At 38.9% G+C, this 20934-nt stretch overlaps 1 protein-coding gene across 16 annotated transcripts in view; it reads left to right on the forward strand.

Annotated features, from left to right (window-relative positions):
• CD44 (CD44 molecule (IN blood group)) overlaps nucleotides 1–20934 on the forward strand; it is a 61734-nt gene that overhangs the window by 24659 nt on the left and 16141 nt on the right. For 2 of the 16 annotated variants that reach the window (XM_072866223.1, XM_072866227.1), the window contains exons 3-6: nucleotides 928–1064; nucleotides 2474–2548; nucleotides 3264–3497; nucleotides 5094–5189. In XM_072866223.1, coding sequence (XP_072722324.1) covers nucleotides 928–1064; nucleotides 2474–2548; nucleotides 3264–3497; nucleotides 5094–5189 — 542 coding nt within the window. Of the gene's footprint in view, nucleotides 1–927; nucleotides 1065–2473; nucleotides 2549–3263; nucleotides 3498–5093; nucleotides 5190–9150; nucleotides 9277–9926; nucleotides 10463–11232; nucleotides 11358–12007; nucleotides 12161–13314; nucleotides 13441–14090; nucleotides 14244–15954; nucleotides 16060–18111; nucleotides 18292–20081; nucleotides 20244–20934 lie in introns of those variants that run through there. The other 14 variants (XM_072866230.1, XM_072866226.1, XM_072866229.1 and 11 more) reach the window with 14 other exon arrangements.

Consider the following 20934-nt stretch of genomic DNA (forward strand, 5'->3'; position numbering starts at 1 on the left):
AAGTGTGAGTAAAGCAGTTTATAATTCCATCTACAAGAGAGTTTCAGAATTGCAAGTATCTGCACATTAGACATGTAACTGGAATGGGACTCACAGATAAAAAACTGCAAAGCTATGAAATTTACTCCTCCCTGATAAATTGTACCTCTCAAGAAGTAAAACAAAACCCAAACCAAACCCCAGTCCTTGTTACCATTCTATCACACCTCCCAGCTAAAGACATTGGAACTAATCAGGTATTATACGATTGCTAAACAGTAATAACGCATTGTGCATTATGTAGCTCTGTTAACCACAGTCTTCACTGAAATATGTGAGCTCTGTACACAATAGCCACATTGTTCCACTGAAAGATTCAGTAAGAATCTGTGGATGAATGAGTGTTATATCTGAATATTGTATTAAGCTGTCAGCTTTTGCAGGAAGTGATGTGTCTTACAATCATTCTCTAAATTCATAAATTGAGCCCCCAACATTTCTGTGTGAAATGTCACTGAGCAGTATGTTATGCTCAAAGCAAAGAAAATGTGAATCCCTGAAGAAAAAAGAAGCCAGTCTTCAGTGTCAGGTAATACAACCTCACACTGAATAAAAAGTGCACTTGCCTCCCAGTCCCTCACTTTCACTGCCTTGCTCTGGAACTGACCGTCCTAGCTAATAAGATTAATCACTTAATTAAATCACTTAATTAAAATGGGTTTAGCTCTAGAAATTACATGCAAAATGGTGTTGAGTGGCTGCAGACTGATGTAGCTACATGTGAGAAAGGAACACCTTTCATATACAAAAAGTATACATAAATGCATGCACTTTTTAAAAAATAATGTAAGAGGTGTCTTTGTAGCTTCTTCATGTTTGAGATATGTAGAACATTTATGCCATCTGCTATAATATGTAATATGGTGTATTTTCCTCTGTTCTTCCCAGGTATGGTTTTGTAGTGGGGAATATTGTTATCCCACGAATCAATCCCTATCATCTTTGTGCAGCAAATCATACTGGCATTTACAAACTTTCAGCAAACACAACTGGTCGGTATGATGCATACTGTTACAATGCGACAGGTATGTATATGCTTTTATGATGTATTTTAAATATAGCTTGACTAACAATAACATATGTAATCTCCTATTTAAGATACTGGAATGAGGGCTTCTATATGAAATAGAATCTGATTTTCAGCTGAGAAGAAATACAGTTTGTCAGCCTCTAGAAGTGTATCTATAATGCCAGCAATGAATTTGACCCATTTTGTCATTAGTGTGTTTTGAACTAAACCATTGGGACTGCCCTTGGGACTAACTTAGTAGCTTCAGAATGGTTCATTATAATGGCTTAGTGCAGTGAACCACTGCAGCGGTGAATCTAAAAGACATAACTGTTGTAGGCAATGGTGCTCAGCTCTTCTGTTCATGCACACATGAGCTTCTATAGCAAGCAACAGTTATTCGTGTTAAGGGATGCTAGGGTGGCCATCCCAGGTCCATGGACATGGCTGCTGCTCTCCTGTTTGCAGATTCATCCAGTGTTTGCTCTCAGGCAAATCTCCATTCACACATTGGACAGTTAGATAGCGAGGTGGGTCAGAAGTAGACTGCTTTCTTCTAAGGTTTTGAACTTTTTAATAGTTGGAAATATTTTACTACATTATTAGGAAAATGTAGATAATCTTGTGACAGATGCTGAACACAGTATTTGAAGATAAAATCCGGACTAACTTCAAGTGTCTTGAATTTCAGTAGATTATTACATTCACAGTGGAAACAGACAGATCTTACACAGAAAGCTGTAGGCAAAATTCATTGATGATTTGAATGGCAGTGACATTTTTTTATTTTGTTCTTGGTGGTTGTATCATTAAAAATCATCTTTGCATTGGCATAGTATCAGGTGAGCTGCCATCCTCTGTCACCCACAGGTGACTCTTCTTGTGCTACAGTGATGTCCATCCCCACGAGACCTTTATAACTCCTCCCAAGTCTTATTCCCTTCTGGCACTATGAGCAGGTGGCTCACACACTGGCCCCGAGTGTGGCACTGCAGCCTGCTGGAGCAAGCAGTGCTTATCAGACCAGGGCACACTCTGCCTGTGCAGAGCCCTCCGTGGAGGGGTCGGGGTACCTCCGGCTAAAAAGGATTAGAGCTGCCACTGCTGCCACAACAGTGGGGCTGTCTGCATTGAAACTGGGTCATAGGGCTATTTTAACTGGCATTGATTGCAACCATTTTCTGCAAAAGTTACAGAAATGGAGACTGTCATTGTTAGCTGACAGAACAATCTTGAAGTGCCCCACCTGGGTAGGAGCAAAAAGGGAACGTAGGTAGATCAGTGAATGTTTGATTTGGAAATTTGTTTTCAGTTGTCCACATCTGAAGCTGATGTTTTGTGATTATGTACAATTAATATGGGTATACATGTGACTTTTCCCCCAGTTTTCTCAAATTAATATTTTCTATATTCCTTCTTTTACAGAAACAAGGGACAAAGCGTGTGAGCCAATTGGCAGACTAGATGATACTTCTTTCCTCAATAATCAGGGTGAAATAGGTACAGTATTGATTAGAAAGACCTGCCACTTGTTTCAGTTTTAGGATCTGGTTATCTTTTTTTACATAAACAATTGCTAATATTAAAAATCAAGCCAAACATAAGAAAAAGAAGTCAAGAAATGTTCAACAGCAATTAAAGCAATTAGTCACTTGTCTTCCCCTAAATCCTATGGAGCTTGTTTTGTCTCAAGGTGCTACCAAACATTTTTTATATAGGTATTTGACATTTTTTAGCACCTCAGAGCTGCTAATGTTTCTTTGACATATAGGACTTTGCTTAAGACAGCAACCTTTTTACATCTCATTTGAGCTGCTGGTTAGAAAAGCAGCTGGAAGTGGAAGAAAACTCTCATAATAAATTATTTGTCCCATTTCTAAAATTCTGATTGACTTTACAGAGGCCAAGATTTCATGTTCAAAATAAAACTGTCTGATCAAAATATCAAAATATTTGATGCAGAGTAAGCCCTGTATGTTTGACAAATATATACATTAGCATATATCCATTAGACGTAGTTTAGTGATGTATGATCCAGACAGATTAGATAAGATGGCAAAAATGGATGAACTGATATTAATCCACAACTGTTTCTCTTTATTTTTTTGTTATAGGACTTAAACTGTTTAGCATTACTGAAATATAGCTATGTAGCTCCTAGATATTATCAGCTGCTTAATTTCCTCTTTCCAACAGAATTTCCTCTTTCCAACAGTCATTGACAATACAGATGACTCACGTTATAATGCACATGGCACGCGCCATAGCGGGGAGTCCTCAACCTCAGATGATGAAAATGTAGGTAGTGGATCAACACATGACACAACTCCCATGGATACCTCCATCAGGAGATCCAGCCCCTCATATTATGGAACTGCTACTCCAGTCTCACAACTGCCAGATCATTCTTCTGGAGGGGGTGAAAAAGAAATTCCTAGAAAAGATTCTGGTAAGGACAGTAGGTTGCCACTATATCCCCTTTAAAATAACTGAGTGAAGGATTACATTGCTAGTTAAAGGATATCATGAGGGAATGAGAGGCACCATCTATAATTTTGTACGCTGGAGAAATAAAAGGAGAATGTGTGTCTTTGAAAGAAGACAGAAGCATTCTCAATTTCTAAGGATTTTTTTGACTGCACAGGAGTACAAAGCGGCCACACATCAGCATAGTTTCCCACATAAACCTTCCCAGAATGTTGAGAATAGATGGTTCTAAGAATTTTCTCTTGTTCTTATTAAAATATTTATTTCATTAGTCTCAAAAGAATATCTAGCAGTGAACACAGAGAGGTTAGTGAGGCTGAGGGTATGGGTATATAGAGATAAGGATAACATATTCTTATCTGTTCTCTAAAAGGATGAATTGACATTAAGTAGTAAGAACAAGGAGGAGTTTACAGTACAAGTGATTTATCTTTGTACAAATACAGGGGGGGCGTTTAGGACATCTTCTTACTACAGCATATTACAGAATGCACAGAGAGATAAAAATGTCAAATTAAAGTGTTATTAATATCTTCTTCCTTTAGCTGGTAAAGCCGAATTCTATTTTCCTGAAGCCCTACCAAATACAAACGCCATACTCTTTTCTAGGGCATTGTGCAGGGTGGCAAATTAGTGAATTAGAGTGCCTTTCCTGTATCTTGGTTTCTTGTGAAAGTGGCATGTATTTTATTTCATCTTTTATGTTGCTTGTGTGGCTGAAATCATCAGAGGTCTGAAAGACTAGCTCCCATTGAACCTAAGGGATACAAATATAATTCATCCTCTAAGTACAGTAAAGTTTACTGTGTGATCTCTGACTACAGGCTTTTTATCAAATCACTAATAACTCACTAGTAGTTTATCACCAATCACCAATCAAATCACCAATAACTTACTACTAGTAGATACCAGTAGTTTGCATCATTATCCTCAATAAATACTGAAATTAAAAAAAAAAAAAGGGCAGAAGCATTAGGATTATAAAATTACTTTTCAGTGGTGGTATACTCATAATGTTATGCTTGTTTTTCCATATAGTTAGCATTATGAAAGGTGCTAACTATAACATTCTCTTCCTAACATTCTCTTCCTAAGGAACTATGACCAGAGCCATTCCCCAAGGTGTATGCCATGTATTTCAATTGCTTGCCATGACAACTCTTTATCAATTCTGCTTACATGCAGAGTTTAGATTTTTGGACTAAATCTCAGAATCTCAGTAAAGAGGGGAATACAAATAACTTCACTCGTTGCTCTGGAATCCCTGTCCAGATGGTACAATTAGAGCTTGAATCCCATGAAGAGATCATTGCCAGAATGTTCATTATCACTGTAATACATACTCCTCTTTAAATAATCTGTTTTGGTGATATCCTTATTATGTTAGTAAAGGAAGGCTATTTGGGGTTGAATTATATGAAGAACCTAGTCTGTATCTTTCTTCTCTCTTGGATCAATAAATGAAGGAATGAAGCTTGCAGTATAGAATAGTTGAAATAGTTGTGAGTACTGAGTTGCAACTCAGCTAATGAAATAGTAATGATTCATCCATCACCAGATGATGAAGTTTCTCCTGTATCAACTGACATCTCTTTGATGACGGCAGCTGATCGTTCCCCTGAAAAAGACGGTGGACAGTATCCTGCGAGTACTAGTAAGATTTATGTATTATAATAACTATGTCAAATATAGATTGCATTAAAACTGCTTTCTTCTTCCAGCAGGACATTCTGGTAAGTGGTGAAATATACATCATCTCCAATTTTGGAAAGACATTGAAAGACATTACTTTCCAGACTGGTTAAGTCAGAAATAAACTTCACTCTCTGGGAAAAGGGGAGCAAAAACATTTACTGTAGGTTTACTTCAACGTTTATACATGAGTTCAGGAAGATTGTTGTTTTGTGTTTCCCACTGCTTTTTTATCACACCTATTTACTTTATGAGGCACCACAAATTAGTGCAACCAATTATCACTTGAAGTCAATTTATTTCTGAGATAGAAAAGGACATTTTTGTCAATTTGTGATGAAAGTGGTTCTAATATATTTATGGTTGTGAATGTGGGTAATCCACGTCAAAACCATGGCCTTGTTCACCAAAGCAGTACTTTAAGTGGCAGTTTCAATTGCCAAGCCATTTGTGCACTGCAAAAACTGATTTCTTCCTTGTTGTTGGCAATATGCATGAGAAAAAATTGGGGCCTGTGGTCCCTTCACATTTTCTCTTCATCTCCCATCTTCCCTTCATCTTCCCTTCATCTTCCCTTCATGGTCCCTTCCCTTCATCTTTTGAGATCAGTAGCCATTTTCTCTGCTTGTGAAAAACTGCTTGTGATGTTTTTATCAAATATGTAGTGTAGAGCAGCTACAGCAGATAAAAAACTTTTAAAGTCATCTTACATGTTTTAAAGTGGAACTCTACATATATTCACTCTAGTTCTTAAGTTTAGAGTGATAAAGATCTTTGCCCCAGAAAATAAAGGGAGAACATTTTTATTATACAGAGGAGATCTACAGAGGTGTGTTGTAGTAAAGACTGAACTGATAGAAATAAAAGTTTCTTCCTGCTGACTCTTTTTTTCCTACCATGGAAGCCCATGAGGAGTGAGGAATTTGCTTAATTATTTGTTGGTTGCTGATAGATGGTCAAATGGTCTGTGTGACTTGGAGGGACGGTGCCCTCGTTACTGTATTTAGAAATCACAGGATAGGGTAAGAATGATTGTATGTCTTACACAGTTAGCAAAAGCTTTACTAAAAGACACAAATCATTCAACCAAGCATCGGATGTGAACGTTAGTAACACCTTATAAATATGTACATGGAAAAAAGAAATATCAGGTTGATTTCCCCCCAAACCTTGAAAGCAAGTAGAGAATTTTCTGGTGCTTGTTTCAAGTGAAAGGTTTTGCTGCAAAGTATTGTCTGTAAGTGGGGGGGAAAATCCCACCTGGTAACAGTGGGGAGTTTGTCTGGTTGACTGGTGGTGATTTTTCCTTCATGTTTATTTGCTTTTGTATGCATGTGTGACTTACTTAGTGCTTCCTTGTACAGATGTTTCTGTACCCATTGCAAAAATCTGTGCATTGTTTCTAGGCAGGAAAGCTTTCAGTTTTCCTTTTACTACTTGATTATCAAATGTATTGATCCTAGATACGTATGTCCCTTCCTGAGCTAACAGTTCTCTCTCATGGGCATGACTATTTTACAGAGGGAAACCTAGAGGTATTTAGTATTTTAAAAGATCAAAATAACTATAGAGCTATGTAATAAAAGATGTTAATACTGATATATGTGTATCACAGAAGTGATAGCATTGGCATGATTGCTTATTGGTTTAGGGTTCATAGATTGATTCTCTGGAAAAAGCCATGAAGGTACTACACCTGGGCTTTTCTGATAGCTTTAGCTATTCCTCAGCAGCATCACTTTAAAGCCAAACAGGCCCATTTCATTTAATTTTACTGCATTACAAAAGAATGAGTAATTTAGCACTGCTTTCAGAAGTGAAGTATAAGCTATGCAACTCCATGAGAAGTCATCAAATATTCAGTGGCATAGGAGAAAGTGACATGGAGAACAAACAAAAAATAAGATAAAACCATGCCCCAATGTCTGCTATTTGCATTGTGCAACAATGCAGGCTCATTGGAATATCCTGGCCGCAATTTAATTTCCCAGAGAAAAATTCCACAGACAGGAAAGTAAAAAAATTAAGAAATAAGTAAAGAACACTATACGGCATGTATCTTCAGATAGATGGCTAAAAATATATCTATCTAATTCTACAGTGTGTGAAAGAGAGAAACAAAACCAGTGGCTCTCCATCTGTACTACACACCATTTGTAAACTTCAAGTTTGGTAAAAAGGTGTCTAGCTTGATCAAAACACTTCTTAGCAATGGGTTTGTAGTGAGCAATTGCCACAGCTCCTTGTTCGTCAGATGATCCTCTTTCATTATTGCTCTGGCTTTGGACATTATTGGTGATGTTCTCCATCAAGTTCACGGTCCAGATTAATACACTGCCAGCACTTTGCCATTGACTTTCTCTCCTGGCTGATACAAGTTTTTCTCTTTGTTATTAACAAGTTATGATTCATCTGTAGATGTGCCATGGATCAGATGTCATAAAATTCTGCTGCTGATCGATGAGATACCTCCCTAAGTTATCAGAGCTAGTTACTCAAACAGTAACTGTGACTGATTTTGTTCATCCGTATGTAACAGACATTTTTATGCTCTGGTGGATTTTCCTTTTATTTGGTTTGGAGCATTCCCTGAAAAAAATCTCATCAGTGAAAAAAGTCTTATGTCCATACTTTGGCTGATCTGATAGGAAAGCATCTGCATTGGTATTTTGTATGTGGAAGGAAGCCATAAATACATATTCATCACTTAAGAAAATGAGCTCCTAAGGCCTGTTATGGAAAGCAGGTAGAGGTGAGAATTTTGCTGTGATTACAGCAAGTCAGATGGCAATTACTTGGTTATTCAGTTATTTTCTTGTTAACAGATTTTTTTGGCGTTATCATTTTGTTCACAGTTCCATCCCAATGCTCCAAATCTAACACCACCTAAGTATTGGTGGTCTGTTGCTCAGAGATCAGATTTTGAATGTCCAGGTTTCCCATTTTCGGACACCATATTTATTCAGTCAAGGACAGCTTATCAGAAAGACAAAATCTGTTAGGTATTGCTGCCAAAATAGCCACATCTTGAAAAAGTGCAGTTCTGAGTTTAAGTCCATACACTTTGTACACTTTGCAGTTTACAGATAAGCAAAACATAACTACTGCAGACTGAAAAATATCAGTTTATCCTGTTTGATCATTAGAACTTTGATTCCTAGGTCTTGAATTTTCCAATGCATTCATATATTGCACAACAATTGATCAAAACCAGTGTCTTTGATGTTAGTCATCAAGGTATTTTTCTAAATTAATTATTTAAAGATTTTTTTTCTGAATGAAAAAGAGTACTTATTATCTTTTCTTCATCTTCAAGATATAGAAGTAAGATGGTCTAAATGCTGATAAAAATATTGCTTATGAGGAATTGCCAGAATAAAAATATTTCCTGAGAAACATTTTGAAATAGATTTTGCTTTCTTTTGGTGAATATGTGTATGACTTGAAGCGCAGCACTTCTTGCAAACTCTGCTTCTCAGTTTATTGATGAATAACTTTCTTAGCAGAGAGAAAGGTTAAACTATCAACAGGCTTGCTTGAGGGATTTCAATTTCTATGGTGTGCATGCTTCTGTAAGCTTTGAATGCTTTTTCTATTTCAGATACAGTACATATTTTGATCTGTTACATGTACAAATGCTATGCAGAATTCATTGACTTTACAGGAATTTCGGAGCTGATAAGATAATCTTATACTTTAGTAGAATGTTTCAAACTTCAGTTACACTAAAAACTTCGGATATTTTTGCTGTTGGAGGAATGTAATGATACCATGGGTTCATACATTCACCTTGCACTCACATCCATCTCAGTAGCATGAGCATGCTCAAGGTGCCGGTGCTGATGGACTTGACTTTGCTGGAGGAAAAGTGCTTCTCAAGAAATACTAACAAGATCTTGGTTGAATGAACCATGTCCTAACAGCTCCAGGGCCTCATCATGACAACCTGGAGAAGGCCACCACCCAAGCTCAGTGGAATCCATTCTCAAATGACTGGTGGTGGTCACATCCTGGAGGGAAGATGCAAGAACCCACGCAAGCAACCAAGGGTAAAGAATGTCATGCGAAGAGGGTGCTTTGATTAGGGGCTGAATAACCAGCGCACCAGGGTAGCAAGCTTCAGAAGCATTAAGTGGAGGGGGGCTGAATGTGTGGTATATGTCACTGCTTTTCGTTACCACGTGTTTGAAGTGGGAAGAGCAAAGTACTGGGCTATGTCTCACTGACTGTACGTTTGGTAGCGATAGAGCAGTTGTCCGCATTGTTCATGTACTGCGGAGGTATTCTGCGTGTCTGAAAGAGATGAGTATGAGAGTCATTTTATAAGGATGTACCTTGGGTTTTTCTTTTTTCCTGTTTGGAGGCAATTTAGAAGTAGACTATTCCAATGAGGAGGACTTGTGGGAGAAAGGAAGAAAATGTTTTCAAGCCAGTACACTATGCTCACTCTGCTAGAAGAGGACAGAGTATGGTTAGTGCTGCGAGCATGCATAGGGCACTGAAATGTAGCTAAGAGCCATGTTGGGGCAGCTTCAGCAGGGCCATGGCAGAGTGATGAATCCCTTGTGGGTGGAAGAACCAGGAGGAGATACGGACCATGGGAAGCACGGTGCTGTACACTCTCCTCTGTGACTGTAAGGCTGCATGTAGGGGAGACAGGAAAGCATAACTGCTGTCAGCAGAAGACCTTGTTATTTAGGGCTTCATGGCAGATTTAACATCATCACAGCAGATGTGACCTCAAGTGGCAATGGTTCAGATGACGAAGACTCTTCAGAGGAGACGACTTACCCAACAGTGTTTCCAGGCTGGGACAGGAGTGTGGCCAAGGACGAGTATGCTCCAAGTACTAGTAAGGAACTTCCTTTCTCTTTGGATGGTTTCTTTCTTCTTTTACCTGTCCTGCCCGGTATTCCTTCTCCTTTGCTACACATATATCGTGTGAAAATTGGATGCTCTCCCGATCAGCTCTTGTTTCAAACAGATCTCCCATGCTACAGGAAAAGACTTTTAGATCTTGTGAGGTCCGTATCCTTAGAAGCACCATCTTCCATTGCTTCTAGAATTGATGTCTTGTCTCCATTCACATCTGATTTGTGGGCTTCCCTCGTGGCATGTTGTGTCTCAAGGAATAATTCCTCTTTGGAGGGAGTTTCCAGCCTCTATACAAGTGGCACAATTATTTTTGTTTGCATGCCAATACCTATTTGGCTTGCCTAGCACAGTGGACAAAAAGGCTGTAGATTCCTGTAGTTTTTCTAAACAAAAATCTCTTTGCATCCTTAAATGCCTGTCACAAACCTATATGGAACATTACTATTTGATATGCTATGTTCTGCAAAAATATTGTGCATAGTTAATGTGATAGGAGTAAAGCTGCGCCTCTCTCTCCATGCTATGCTGACGCCTAACTGGAAAGCGTTTCTGGTGTGGAGTTTGCTGACAGCATCAGGCCAAGGGGAGTGCATGTGTCTTGCGAGTGGAATGGCCATAGTTCTGAGCCCAGGTCCTTGGCAGCATTGGCTTCATGGGGTTGTCAGTAGAAGAGGAGGCTAAACTAATGGGTGTGCATATCTCTAGGTGTCCTTTTTGCCCATCATGGATACTTCTTTTACCTTTTGTATGTGATTTTATGTCATCTTGGTGGATGTTCCTCATTCTGTATTCTATCTAAGGCCATCTGCTCTCTCCTGCTGGCAAAGCCTGTGAGGAACTCATTAACCTTGTGGAATGTGAAGGGCTAGCAAAGACCCGCAGGGCTTTTTGATGACTCCTCTCAAGGGACCATGTTCTTTCTTGGGACTGCCACTAGTGCTTGCATCTGGCTAAGTGTTGGAGGAATGTAATGATACCATGGGTTCATACATTCGCCTTGCACTCACATCCATCTCAGTGGCATGAGCATGCTCAGGGTGCCGGTGCTGGTGGACTTGACTTTGCTGGAGGAAAAGTGCTTCTCAAGAAATACTAACAAGATCTTGGTTGAATGAACCATGTCCTAACAGCTCCAGGGCCTCATCATGACAACCTGGAGAAGGCCACCACCCAAGCTCGGTGGAATCCATTCTCAAATGACTGGTGGTGGTCACATCCTGGAGGAAGATGCAAGAACCCACGCAAGCAACCAAGGGTAAAGAATGTCATGCGAAGAGGGTGCTTTGATTAGGGGCTGAATAACCAGCGCACCAGGGTAGCAAGCTTCAGAAGCATTAAGTGGAGGGGGGCTGAATGTGTGGTATATGTCACTGCTTTTCGTTACCACGTGTTTGAAGTGGGAAGAGCAAAGTACTGGGCTATGTCTCACTGACTGTACGTTTGGTAGCGATAGAGCAGTTGTCCGCATTGTTCATGTACTGCGGAGGTATTCTGCGTGTCTGAAAGAGATGAGTATGAGAGTCATTTTATAAGGATGTACCTTGGGTTTTTCTTTTTTCCTGTTTGGAGGCAATTTAGAAGTAGACTATTCCAATGAGGAGGACTTGTGGGAGAAAGGAAGAAAATGTTTTCAAGCCAGTACACTATGCTCACTCTGCTAGAAGAGGACAGAGTATGGTTAGTGCTGCGAGCATGCATAGGGCACTGAAATGTAGCTAAGAGCCATGTTGGGGCAGCTTCAGCAGGGCCATGGCAGAGTGATGAATCCCTTGTGGGTGGAAGAACCAGGAGGAGATACGGACCATGGGAAGCACGGTGCTGTACACTCTCCTCTGTGACTGTAAGGCTGCATGTAGGGGAGACAGGAAAGCATAACTGCTGTCAGCAGAAGACCTTGTTATTTAGGGCTTCATGGCAGATTTAACATCATCACAGCAGATGTGACCTCAAGTGGCAATGGTTCAGATGACGAAGACTCTTCAGAGGAGACGACTTACCCAACAGTGTTTCCAGGCTGGGACAGGAGTGTGGCCAAGGACGAGTATGCTCCAAGTACTAGTAAGGAACTTCCTTTCTCTTTGGATGGTTTCTTTCTTCTTTTACCTGTCCTGCCCGGTATTCCTTCTCCTTTGCTACACATATATCGTGTGAAAATTGGATGCTCTCCCGATCAGCTCTTGTTTCAAACAGATCTCCCATGCTACAGGAAAAAGACTTTTAGATCTTGTGAGGTCCGTATCCTTAGAAGCACCATCTTCCATTGCTTCTAGAATTGATGTCTTGTCTCCATTCACATCTGATTTGTGGGCTTCCCTCGTGGCATGTTGTGTCTCAAGGAATAATTCCTCTTTGGAGGGAGTTTCCAGCCTCTATACAAGTGGCACAATTATTTTTGTTTGCATGCCAATACCTATTTGGCTTGCCTAGCACAGTGGACAAAAAGGCTGTAGATTCCTGTAGTTTTTCTAAACAAAAATCTCTTTGCATCCTTAAATGCCTGTCACAAACCTATATGGAACATTACTATTTGATATGCTATGTTCTGCAAAAATATTGTGCATAGTTAATGTGATAGGAGTAAAGCTGCGCCTCTCTCTCCATGCTATGCTGACGCCTAACTGGAAAGCGTTTCTGGTGTGGAGTTTGCTGACAGCATCAGGCCAAGGGGAGTGCATGTGTCTTGCGAGTGGAATGGCCATAGTTCTGAGCCCAGGTCCTTGGCAGCATTGGCTTCATGGGGTTGTCAGTAGAAGAGGAGGCTAAACTAATGGGTGTGCATATCTCTAGGTGTCCTTTTTGCCCATCATGGATACTTCTTTTACCTTTTGTATGTGATTTTATGTCATCTTGGTGGATGTTCCTCATTCTGTATTCTATCTAAGGCCATCTGCTCTCTCCTGCTGGCAAAGCCTGTGAGGAACTCATTAACCTTGTGGAATGTGAAGGGCTAGCAAAGACCCGCAGGGCTTTTTGATGACTCCTCTCAAGGGACCATGTTCTTTCTTGGGACTGCCACTAGTGCTTGCATCTGGCTAAGTGTTGGAGGAATGTAATGATACCATGGGTTCATACATTCGCCTTGCACTCACATCCATCTCAGTGGCATGAGCATGCTCAGGGTGCCGGTGCTGGTGGACTTGACTTTGCTGGAGGAAAAGTGCTTCTCAAGAAATACTAACAAGATCTTGGTTGAATGAACCATGTCCTAACAGCTCCAGGGCCTCATCATGACAACCTGGAGAAGGCCACCACCCAAGCTCGGTGGAATCCATTCTCAAATGACTGGTGGTGGTCACATCCTGGAGGGAAGATGCAAGAACCCACGCAAGCAACCAAGGGTAAAGAATGTCATGCGAAGAGGGTGCTTTGATTAGGGGCTGAATAACCAGCGCACCAGGGTAGCAAGCTTCAGAAGCATTAAGTGGAGGGGGGCTGAATGTGTGGTATATGTCACTGCTTTTCGTTACCACGTGTTTGAAGTGGGAAGAGCAAAGTACTGGGCTATGTCTCACTGACTGTACGTTTGGTAGCGATAGAGCAGTTGTCCGCATTGTTCATGTACTGCGGAGGTATTCTGCGTGTCTGAAAGAGATGAGTATGAGAGTCATTTTATAAGGATGTACCTTGGGTTTTTCTTTTTTCCTGTTTGGAGGCAATTTAGAAGTAGACTATTCCAATGAGGAGGACTTGTGGGAGAAAGGAAGAAAATGTTTTCAAGCCAGTACACTATGCTCACTCTGCTAGAAGAGGACAGAGTATGGTTAGTGCTGCGAGCATGCATAGGGCACTGAAATGTAGCTAAGAGCCATGTTGGGGCAGCTTCAGCAGGGCCATGGCAGAGTGATGAATCCCTTGTGGGTGGAAGAACCAGGAGGAGATACGGACCATGGGAAGCACGGTGCTGTACACTCTCCTCTGTGACTGTAAGGCTGCATGTAGGGGAGACAGGAAAGCATAACTGCTGTCAGCAGAAGACCTTGTTATTTAGGGCTTCATGGCAGATTTAACATCATCACAGCAGATGTGACCTCAAGTGGCAATGGTTCAGATGACGAAGACTCTTCAGAGGAGACGACTTACCCAACAGTGTTTCCAGGCTGGGACAGGAGTGTGGCCAAGGACGAGTATGCTCCAAGTACTAGTAAGGAACTTCCTTTCTCTTTGGATGGTTTCTTTCTTCTTTTACCTGTCACATATATTTTCCTTTCACATATATCGTGTGAAAATTGGATGCTCTTCTCATCAACTGTTCCTTCAGAAATGTCTCTTTTGTGATTGGATAAATCATATGAGGTCCATATCGATAATATGAATATCTCTTCTATCACTACTTGAAATTAACTTATCAGTTTCATGCCTATTTGAATGCATGCATTCCAAGAAAAAAAATGTTTATCTTTTTTATCTTTTTTCTTTTTTTGTGAAAACAGTGTTAAAAGAATTCTAGTTCTTGTTATTTATAATCTACATCTATACAATAGTAGACTTCCTCTCTGTGGTAGAAGATGTTCAGGCAAAATTTGGGGAGGCCAAACCCCAAGTGCCCTTTTCATTGGGAAGTGTCAGCAAAACAGTCTCATATTTGCTACCTTCCACACTCTTCCTATGCACTCTTCTAACATCATCTCATTTGTTTTGTGACCTCAGATGTTTAGGCATGATCCAATACCACAACTGAGATACAGCCTTTAAGACATAGCCTTATTTTCCTGATATGAATAGTCCCACAGTGATCATCTGATAGCTCTTTTTTAACTAAAAAAACCATCTGTACCTAAAACCATTTTGTCTCAAAACCAGAAAACCACCATATATGAGGATCAAAGCCAAATTCTGTGTGTCACTGAAGCACACAGTCTGCTACTTGGTCTTATGACCAGGGAATGGCCTCAGCCCTGGTTTTATTTTTCAGTGTAGATGTTGCCATTAATGACTACACTCTAACATTCTTATTTGTCAACAAATAATAATCTGTATTTAATTTAATTTGAGCACATCTTAATGTGTCTTTTGTCTGTGCACTTATTTACTCAGTAGTGTTTGTAAATCACTGTTTATAAGCAATTTTTTTTCTGAAGATAGTGGAGTATTTGGTTTTTTTCAGCAGTGGTCTTCATTTTTTGAAGAAAATACAAAATGAGCAAGTCATCTTGCGTTCGGATTTTTTATTCTTTTGCCTAAGTTTTGGGTATTTCTGGTGTTAGTTTATTTATCTTTGAGACTCTGCATTGGTGACTTATTCCACATGGCATACTGCATTCCAACTACCTTCTATGGCCTAGTGGTGTCTGCATGCTCCATGGGTGACAATGTATACAGTCTCTGATCATAGACTTTTGTGGAAGTTTTATTTTATCTGTTCAATTGTATTATAACTTTCTTGACTAATATTGGCTTCCTGGTGGCTGTCAAGGTGCTTCCGGTTTTTTTGCTGACCATAGATTTTGATCTCAGTGGTGGATATTCTAACATGAATCTGAGTACTTCTTGAGTACTTAGCAAGCATGTTTTACATGTATTCAGACATCTACCATATTCCTTAGGTCCAGCATTATTCTTCAAACTTGAGTTTAAATGTCTATAACTGCTGTAATGGTTTTGCACTACTTCCGCTATACATTATTATTCTATTGCTTGTTTTCCCCACTCTTCTTGGGAAACTGCATCTGTCCAATGCAAAGAAAAGAATGACTGGTTTGATGTAAAGGGATTTGATAAGAAGAGCAGAGAGCCTACAGTTAAGCTATGCATGAATTTCCATTTTCCATCACCTTTATGGCACACACTAACAGTAGAGTAATAGCTGTAGATGTAGAGCATGGTCAGCATTGAATCCTCCATTGTCCTAACAGCTGTGGACTCGCAACACAAAACACTTCTGGAAATCTCCACACAAGATCATTGGAACCCCGCCTATACAGATGAAGAGGAGCAGTATCCTAGCTCTGCTGGCAGGGGTAAAGCAATTAAGCATTTCAGATAATATTCAGATTTGTGACATAATTCAGTGAAGTATGAGACTGTTACGGTGCAACTGGTTGTAATTCCCATACCATTAGCCTCAGTTCAGTATAATACCTTTATATTATTTGTACTAGAGCCCCCAGAGGTGGCATCTATAACATTCATCTGTCATTCCAAGTCTATCTTTTGCATCTAATCTTCATTACTTGCCACTTTTCCTCACGTCTCTGGGATTTTTAAACTTGCATTGCCGTAGTGTAATAAAACTGAGCAGATTGTAACATTTGGTGACCCACCTTGGTGAGAAAAAAAAATTCCCTTTTTTCCACTTCAAAATTTCTATTGTAAAATCTGAAGACAAAAGACAAAAAAGGGAGATAGTGATTCAAATACATGAAAGTGTGCTACAAAAGATAATATACCAGGTGAATGTGAACATTTTGCTACCAGTGTTAGTGCCAGTAGCCAACTGAGATACTGAAGGTGTGCTCAAGTTCTTCAAGCCTAAAAACCTCTGTACGCAAAGGCTTATGGAGTGCATTCTCTAGCTATTTTTGCTGTGTACCTAAATAATTTCTAGTTACATCTTTTTGAAAAGCATAGCTGGATATGAGCTTCGTTTTTAGGATGTTTTGGCTGTAATGCACAGCTTTACCCTGTTAAGGAGAGGTGCAAAACTGAATAGCTGGAGGCACAGCTATATACAGCTGGACTGGGAGCCAGCCTTGTAATTGCATAAAGTTAGATTGTATTGAAAAGAAATACATTTCACTGGGACTTGTGGAAAGCCTCCTTATCCCTCCGTAAAAACAAGCATTTTCTACATCCTGTGGTAGTTCTTTGGATTTATACAATCTGCCTTCAATAGCTAGATACCTGTCTTTCTGGTTCTGAGGTTGTTTTGAACAGTGAAAGTTTATACAGTTGGCATCAGAACAGGTGTTATAATCACCCAGAAATAATTTTTGTGTTAACTTTCTTTTAGTTCTGAAGTATTGTTAGGTCAGTTGTGTTCATACATTAGTTAATTTTAACTTATTTTCTACAAGATTATCTATATGTATTGGGTTTAATTACAACAATAATGAATTACATTTGCATGAGTGCCCTCTTTATGAACATTTTATTGCCTGAATGTGAAGATAAATATTCTTCCAGTTTTGCTCTTTTTGGGAAATAGCGTAGATTTCTCTAGCTGGTGACTTATGGCATATGCAACAGGTCCAGCTCATTCTTTGCATGGTCTGATTAAGGACCTTTGCTTTACCTTTAATATATCACTCATGGAAATGTTTAGTACCTAAGGCAAATACATTTCAAACTGAGTTCTAATGCTGATCTCAGTGTTACAGGTATTCTTTTTTTTCTGGTGTATCTTTTCTAAGCCTTTTAATGTTCATTAGAAAATCTCTTATGGTGGTGGTACTTCAGGTGATTTCTGACTGCATCTTCTGCTATGTAAACAACAGCAAATTAAAGAGGGAGCAATGCATTTATTTTATCAAAGAGCTTTAATTATTACTGAATTCAAAACAAGTATGCTTTTCAGCTTTGAATATATGAACCTACTTATTTCATTCATCCAGTCCCAGAAGAAATGACAATTTCCTTGGAGCCAGCCTTGTAATTGTGTAATTGAGATATTAACTCAAAAGAGAAAGTTCATAATCTTTTTCACTTTTAAAAACCCAGAATACACAGACTCAGCAGTTAAGTTAGTATAATAAATATGAACTAGAGATGCAAGCTGTTGTTTCTATGTGTTCTTTCACTGCTTCTCCTATAGCTTTTCTCTGACATTAGTCATTGGGATACTTTCTAGCACACTTAAATCTTCTTCCAATCCTGGTCATGCTTTTGTGTGATAGGGTTTCCAAAGGACTTTTGTTTTCTTTCATCTTTCATTTCACATCAAATGCAACAATGAAAAGGAAAAGCCAAAACACAAAAGCCAAGCACCCTTGCTGTGTAGACCATGAAGATGAGAATAACATGACTGGTGTTTCATATTTTGATCATTATTGATTCAATCATCATCTTATCAGCACTAGTTACAAGTGAAAATGAAAAACGTCAAGGACCAACCCAACATCCACTATTACACAGTGTTCATTCTGGATGGATCAGTCAAGAAGAAAATCCTGCAAATACCACTGGGAGTATTGAACAACATGAATTTACTGTTGCAGGTGAAAATGATATTGAAAAGGAATCTTCTCATACAGGTAATATTACAGGTCACATTTAAGTAAATTATCAGGGTTTACTAAAGGTTTAGTTTTAGGATTTTTTTACTAACAGTTTTGCATTCTGAGGCCATAACAGAGGTCCTGTGAATAAACCTGAGGAATTCTGATGTTGTATTATATTTTTTAAAAATTATTTTGTTCTTCAGACCTATTCCTGGAGGTTTGTTTTCTCTCCTATTTGGATTGCACATCAAGACCTATAGTAGATTAATTCCGTAACTGTCTCCTACATTTTGTGTTCTGTGTTATGCAGTCACAAGGTTTTAAAAGGCTATCTACCAGGATTGTATCCGTAGGAAACAGTGAATGTTTGAATGGAAAAATAATAATGTCCCAGTATTTTTCCAATATTTGGGAGCTGTGTTCACTCCCCTGTTGCAAGTCATTATTGGACCTGGGTTTTTTTTTCAGTTTTTGTTAATATGGCAATTATATCTAAAAATTTTTATCTAAAATATCTACTCACCGCACTTTTGAACTATGACAAGGTGATGAAGGGAAGAAAACAAAGCGTAGTGTAGTATAAAAGAGAGGCTTCTCTCTTCCATCGGTCGAAGCAATTGAAATATAAAAGAACAAATTATACTATAAAGGTAGTAACTGAAAATTGCCATATATTAGTTTCTGTTCCTGTGAGTGTACTAAGTTTACTAGTTAATGACTGATGTGCAGTACTAAGCACTGCCAACGGTGAATGTAACACAGTCATCATCTGCTCCTGCAGATTATCAAATACAGGCCACTGAAGACAAGCATATCATAAACATTATTTGAGATGCTCTATAATGTGGATCTATTCCTTCAACTAAATGTAATCTTAATAGCAAAATTTTGTGTCGCTCACTGCTTCAGTAGTCCCTAAGCCCACATTCCTCTAAGGTATTCACCCCAGGTGTTTCATCAACATCCTTCAAAAATCTGGTGATGCAGTACAATGTATTACTGATATATAAAAATACTATACTATACTATGCTATACTATACTACTATAGCAACATAATTTGGCCTAGTTGCAATTATAATTTTAACACGCTATGGCAATTTTCTTGGGTTTTTTTTATTGGGTTAGGAGGGGTTAAGGAGGGTTGTGCTACTTGTAAGATGTGGGTGACACTCTGTTGCTGTGACTGTCTAATAAAAGCTACAGATTGGTTGATATGGTCAATATCATATTTTTCTAAATAACTGCAATATCAAATATTCTCCAGTTGAATGCTGTCTTATTTATTGTGTGCACCATTCACAAATCTGCAGCATGTGCTAGCCTTCCCCTCTGTCAGAATTCCTTGGCTATTTTCCTGGAAATGCTGCAACTAATAAAACAGTGAAATTTTGAGGGGAAAAAATTGGATATAGTCAATACGCTCTAATTCTGTGATTAAGATCTTAGTAATGGGTCATATTCTTGCAGTTATTTCTGCCTTTGCTGTTCTTAATTCTGCATCAGTGGGTATTGGTTTGATATTCAACCAATACAAAGTCAACAGGATGATTTGGGGCAATACTTTTCAAAAACAATGAGATATCTTGATTCTGAAAAGCATATGCTCAGTTTGAGGAAGAGGTCAGTTCTACTGGTGACAGTAGGCAGCTTTTCTAAACATAAACCAGGATGAGAAGGAAATCTGCTTCACTTCTCTTTGCCATTAAATGTGGTAGACATGTGAGCAAGGCCTGTCATAGAGACAAGAACTGAAGAGGAGAATAATATGAGAAATGGATCTTTATATACTGAGTTCATAATTGCTTCACCATCGTCATAACAGCTATGGCCTCCAACCATGGGGCCAAACAGAATGACTCAGCGCAAGACACATTGGTGTATCCAGGTTGGGACAAGGGAGAGGATTATACCACACAACCTGCTATAATGGATAGAATTATTCCTTCCAGAGAGAATAATCATGAAAAAGGATCTTCCACAACAGGTACTAGTAATACTGTCAATTATGTATATTTCATACTTCTGTCTCTCAGATGGCCTGTCTTGGAAAGATATTGCATGAACTTGTAGAAAGGAGTAACTTACTGATCTCTTTAACACAAAGATATAAATTACAGTGATTAATTTTCTCTGTGCTCTGCCTGGATGGTGGTGAGATAGAAGTTTTCAATTTTAGCTCTGTATAAAACATTTCTTTTTTACTTACCAACAGCACTTTTAGTGCTTTCTGTTCCCTAGTGAAGGATGACTAGGGAATTACATCCAGCTCATTACATAAGTTATATTATTTGGTGTTGCCAAACTGTCTTTACCATAAAGTTGAATTCATACTTATGTATATTTGTACATCAACAGGTTAATGCTTTTAATTTGTGAATATTCATCTGGGGAAAGAGTGTTCCTTTCATAGGTTTATGGAAACATTTGTCCCTCTGGTTCGTAGAATGATGAGAGAAAGGAATTTACAAAACTGGCATGACACAACATCATGATGCAGTCTTGTATAACACATACCATTTATACCATCAAAATAATGTTCTAAAAACATGATATGAGAAACACATGACTTATTCCTGAAATAAGAGGAAAGGTAACTTTAATCCTTTAATCCTTAAACAGACAATGCTCAGAACCTATTTTTAATTTTGTGACAACTAGTTAAATTTATTTTATGG

The sequence above is a fragment of the Ciconia boyciana genome, chromosome 6 (genome assembly GCF_034638445.1).
Source record: "Ciconia boyciana chromosome 6, ASM3463844v1, whole genome shotgun sequence".
Lineage (NCBI taxonomy): Eukaryota > Metazoa > Chordata > Aves > Ciconiiformes > Ciconiidae > Ciconia > Ciconia boyciana.